Source organism: Salmo salar, chromosome 11 (assembly GCF_965601325.2).
Source record: "Salmo salar chromosome 11, fSalSal1, whole genome shotgun sequence".
In the NCBI taxonomy this organism is placed as follows: Eukaryota; Metazoa; Chordata; class Actinopteri; order Salmoniformes; family Salmonidae; genus Salmo; species Salmo salar.
In genome coordinates, this window is record NC_138301.1 from 11,191,213 (window position 1) to 11,196,264 (window position 5,052).

Below are 5,052 nucleotides of genomic sequence, written 5' to 3' on the forward strand. Positions count from 1 at the left end.
TAGACAAACCGTAGTCTAATTTATAATATTAAGTGAGACACTATTTTATTACGGACCTAATAGGCGAAAGAAACTAAACCCTAAAAGTTGGTTTACTGATCCCTGGGAGTGCTTAGTTAGGATAATTGAAATGACATAAAGGTTTGCAGATGTTTCAAATAACCCTATTTTTGAGCCACGACCCAAATGTTTTGTTTTGTTTAAGACTCCTACCTTCACCTGTTAAACTGAATTGATAGGGCACTTGGATAGGCGCACATGTCTTAAACCACAGTGTATAATTTGCTCTTTGGGATATTTCAAAAAAGGAGTTCAGAGGGAAACGGATGGCTCGCTCTTTGTGATGCGGTTTTCCGCAATAAGCCACTGTGTGTAACGCTGTGTAATTTTATCCACGCTGCACTCTCTTGATTCACGCAAGGCTGATACCTTGCCTCCCCCTTTCCTTTGTATCAATTGGTCGGAGTTCAGGCTATTGTCACTGGAAGGTTCTTTTAGATCTGTGCACGCTGTCGATCAGCGAAATCTCACGAAAGGCTCCTTGTAGGATACAGAAGTTTTTACAGTCCTCTGTAGGGAGAGCAAAGGAGACGACAACAGCCAGGACGAGACCGCACTGTTGCCAACGCACCGGCCCTAATCGACCGCGGCTTCACCAGATCACTTCAGATAAAGAGACCGCAGAGGAACACATCTGCGTGCCAATGTTTCGTGGGCAGGATCATTACGTTTTGCCAGCACTGCGGCAAAGGCATACGCCAACTCTTTAATGGGACCCCGGAGGCCATTCCTATCCATTCTTGTCAGAATCTTAGGATATACAGCCATGCCACAATGGTTATAATTCAGTTCCTGTTGTTGCTGAGTTTCTTGGACCAAAGCAAGCAGGATTATCTGTCTCCGAGGCTTGCTTGGACTTCAGGGGCGCCTTGTGCCAGGGGCCAGGCGTGTGACCCAAGGCAGCGGAGAGATGCTGGGGGACGCGGTGGAGTCTACGAGCACCTCGGAGGAGCACCAAGATGCAGAAAACTTTACTGTGCAACCAAATATCATTTGCAAATACACCCAAGCGGGAAAATAGACGGTTCTCTTGAGGAAAACAACCAATTTAGTAAGTATAGGCTATAATACATTTTGTATTTCCTTTATATGTGTAGCCTACACGTAGAAAAAAAGGTTATAACCAAACATGGTTATATGCTTGCTTTATATATGGCACCCCTTAAGGTTCTTCCAAGTACCGAAATTGGTTCCATATAGAACCCTATGGAACCCAAGGGTTCTATATCGAATCAATTTTGGTTGAGTGAAGAAGAACCTCCGGGGTTCTGATCAAAGAACCCTAAAAAAGGGCTCTATATAGAACCTTTAGGGGTACCATAATATATGACGCACGCAATATAACCTAAGAGCGTATATATTTTGTTTTATATTGAAGATCTCATGTGGTTAAAGAACACTGTTTGTTTCATAAGCATTTGAAAAACTTAATTATAACGGAAATATCTGTTGCATTTAATAATTAATGTTTTAATTGTGTGGCGCTGGAAGTATCATTCCATGCGATTTGGACTATATTTTTATTCATAGCTGCATTAGGTCAGGCATGCTCTTTATAAAACAGTATTAGCCTATCGGGTACAGTAGATCATATAGACGACAACACCGGTAGGTAAGCTGTCATACATGTGATGCAATATATACCAAACGGATCACTTCCCACTGTTCCCCACATAAACTGCCCCCCCAGGCTACCTCATCAGGGTCACAATTACGGCGTTCACAGATCATTGGTATACTGAATGGTTTCCTCTTGCACATTTGACTTGGGCAGTGTAATCATGTTTGTATATCTTTGAAAACGTGACCAGAGGACACTTATTAACTGTTGTATTTAAACACTTAGGCATAGTCACTTATCAGGCAATAGAGCGCCCATTAGCCAAACCCAAACACTAAAACGAGGCCTATTTACATATGAACATCATAATTAACAGACTATGAGAGACACAAAAGCTGGGTCGTAGCGGATGTATTTATCCAATCAATGACGATTATCCGAAGCCACTGAATACCCTACATAGACTAATCAATGGGTGATGAGAAGAGCAAATAAACCCAAATGTAATATTTTTTTCATCTTACAACTTCTAAACATCCAATTAGATTTTAATTTATCCAAGTTATTTGTGAGCAAATTGACTTTTGTGATGACATTACAACCAACAATTTAAAAAAAGATACACAGTAAAGCTATTTTTATTAACATTTCATAGACGTTGTGTTTCTACATCCGACACTTAACCAAAACGCATAACGTTTATTATCATGATAAGCCCAACGTTTTTCTGTGCGTAATGGAGCCCGAGAACGGCGAAGCCACTGCACGTCATCCAAATGATAGCGTCATGAAGGAGAGTACTACTACTCCTATAGTCTACTATAGCTTGATGTAAATGTTCTTCAGAATGCATCAATGCATAACATTTGGTCTCATCTTCTCAGGCATCATGGAGATCACAGCAGTGGATGTTGGAGTGGTAGCGATAAAGGGGATATTTTCCGGGAGGTATCTGGCCATGAATGATAAAGGACGTCTATACGCCTCGGTAAGTGTTGTCACATTTGCCAAGATACCTAAATATGCTTTAAGAGGATTCGGGTAACAAGGAGCGCTATTTGAATCCATCTATCCATTGGGGTGTTTATCTTGCGTAAAACTGCACCAAACTTTAGGGATTTCCCTAAACAACATATCTTATATGAGGCTTGTGCGACTGCTCCAACTAATTGGTCACTGCTCTAGTTCTCAAGAGTTTGAAGCAGCCTATCATTAATGCAAGGCATTATGATCAATCACATGGAATGTGTTTGTGTTTCTGTGGGTGTCTGTGTTTGGTTTTACTATCTTTGTGGGGCCCAGAAGTCCTCACATTTTGCTGGTCCCCACAAGGAAAAATGCTATTTTAGGCTTAGGGGTTTGGGTTAGAATTAGGGTTAGGGGTCAGGGAAAATAGTATTTTGAATGGGAATCAATTGTTTGGTCCTCACAAGGATAGCAAAACAACGGTGTGTGTGTGTGTAGATGTTGATATCAGTGAATCAAGGAGGCCTAATTGAATAGCTTTCATGTGAAATTGTGATTTCATAGATAGGTCTATTTGAGTATTGGTCCAAGGCCATGAATGAAAGGATTAATGAAAGGACTGATTGACAATGATGAAAGGTTGATTGACATTTTGTTCTCTTTCAGGATCTGTTCAACCAGGAGTGTGAGTTCCTGGAGCGGATTCATGAGCTGGGCTACAACACCTATGCTTCACGACACCACTCCACCCTGCAGCCCCCTGCAGGGGGTGGCAGTGGCAAACGACGAGCCAGTGCCAAGAGGCAGTGGTATGTGTCCATCAATGGGAAAGGCCGGCCAAGGAGGGGCTTTAAGACACGCAGCACTGACAAAGCCTCCCTTTTCCTGCCTCGAGTGCTAGGCAATAAGGACCATGAGATGGTGCGAAAGCTCCGTGACAGCCAGAGGCCTCCAGCTGGACAGCAGAGTCCCACTATGGGCCGGGCTGAGCACCGGAGACGGAGACACAGGGCCCGGGGCAGAAAGGGCAGAACCAAGAGGCCTGGTGACTGACTAACACTCGCCACTGCCTGAGAGCAGTAGGCCCTATTTCTCCGCTGAGGAGCACCAGTTCACGGCACATGAAACGGACCAAAAACAGACTTACTGAAATATCTATCTTAGAAGGAGAACATTTCACTTGGATCAGTCAGTGGCAGCAAGCTATACTTCGTTGTTCAAGCTCCCGCCAAAATCCTTGCTTGAGATACATGCAACTCGAACCATCCCACTACAACTATTGCAATACCAACACAAGATTTGCCTGGGAATTCAAGTCAGGCACATACATCTAAAGTTAGATCTACCACTACACAAGTATGAAAGGATGATACATTTTGTGTTTGTTTTGTACATACACGTGTGAATGTGACTAAAGTCAACACAGCTGGATATCTTCTTACTGTTATATTACCTGGAAGAAGACAAGTTGTTTTTGTGTTCTTGTGGAACTTTTTAAAGATCATAAATAATGTATGTATATATGTGTACAGTTATTTTTCATATCCGTTTCATTTATCAGCAGCTTTAAGTTCAAGCAAGAACTGGACATCATTCAAGTGCTTACAGATGCCAAGTAGGTGGTATGCACCATCATTCACGTGCTTACAGATACCAAGTAGGTGGTATGCACCATCATTCAAGTGCTTATCGATGCCAAGGAGGTGGTATGCTCCAGAGAAATAGAAATATAGCAAAGCACTTTTTCAAACTAACATAAAAAGAAAACAAATAAAAACATGGGAACACATTTATTTTGAAATGTAGTTATGATGTGATAGTGTACTGTCTGTAAACTGCAAGAAGTACTTTGTATATTGCTAATGATATGAATATTTATTTGGTACCTGTGTTTTTTTAAATTATTGATGAGATTGTTTCTACATTTACCAATGTTATTATTTTTTACTTTGTTGTAACCAACCAGGCGTACCCCTCACTCAACGTATGGTAACGAGATATATTGTCAAAACAAGTGGTCAATCTGGCTTGTCAATCATGACTTTGTTTTGTTAATTGGTGTAACAAGCTAGTGCAACTGAACAGACAAAATACGTCAAATTTACTTATCAAATCCTCGTTGTCCATTTTTGGGCATGAGAGCACACTCAACTGACTCCATTTTGTTCTGCCCATGACCATGTTTTGTACTTCAACCCAGGTTGGGATCATCTCTGTCAGTTCTGACACCACTGTTCCAACACCAGGTAGGTCTAGCTTTGGTCTTGCATGTTGCTCATAGATTGCCGTTCTGTTCAGAGCATGGGGGATCCAGCTTTGTTCCACTCCATGTTAACACAAATATGTCATTGTCATGATTTTGTTCACCACCAATCAATTATTTTATGGTGAATGTTGAGTCATGAGGCTATAGTGAACACTGTAACATATAAACAATAAACTATCAAGTATTTGTTTTAATGTCA

The 5,052-nt window shown here is 41.4% G+C and overlaps 1 protein-coding gene across 1 annotated transcript; it reads left to right on the plus strand.

The window, feature by feature from the left end:
* The first annotated feature begins 577 nt into the window (after positions 1-577).
* LOC106561973 (fibroblast growth factor 3-like) lies at positions 578-5,052 on the plus strand. The gene is made up of 3 exons (XM_014126471.3): positions 578-1,111; positions 2,506-2,609; positions 3,254-5,052. Exons 1-3 carry the CDS (start codon positions 835-837, stop codon positions 3,638-3,640), a joined length of 768 nt encoding a protein of 255 aa, XP_013981946.1. The 5' UTR covers positions 578-834; the 3' UTR covers positions 3,641-5,052.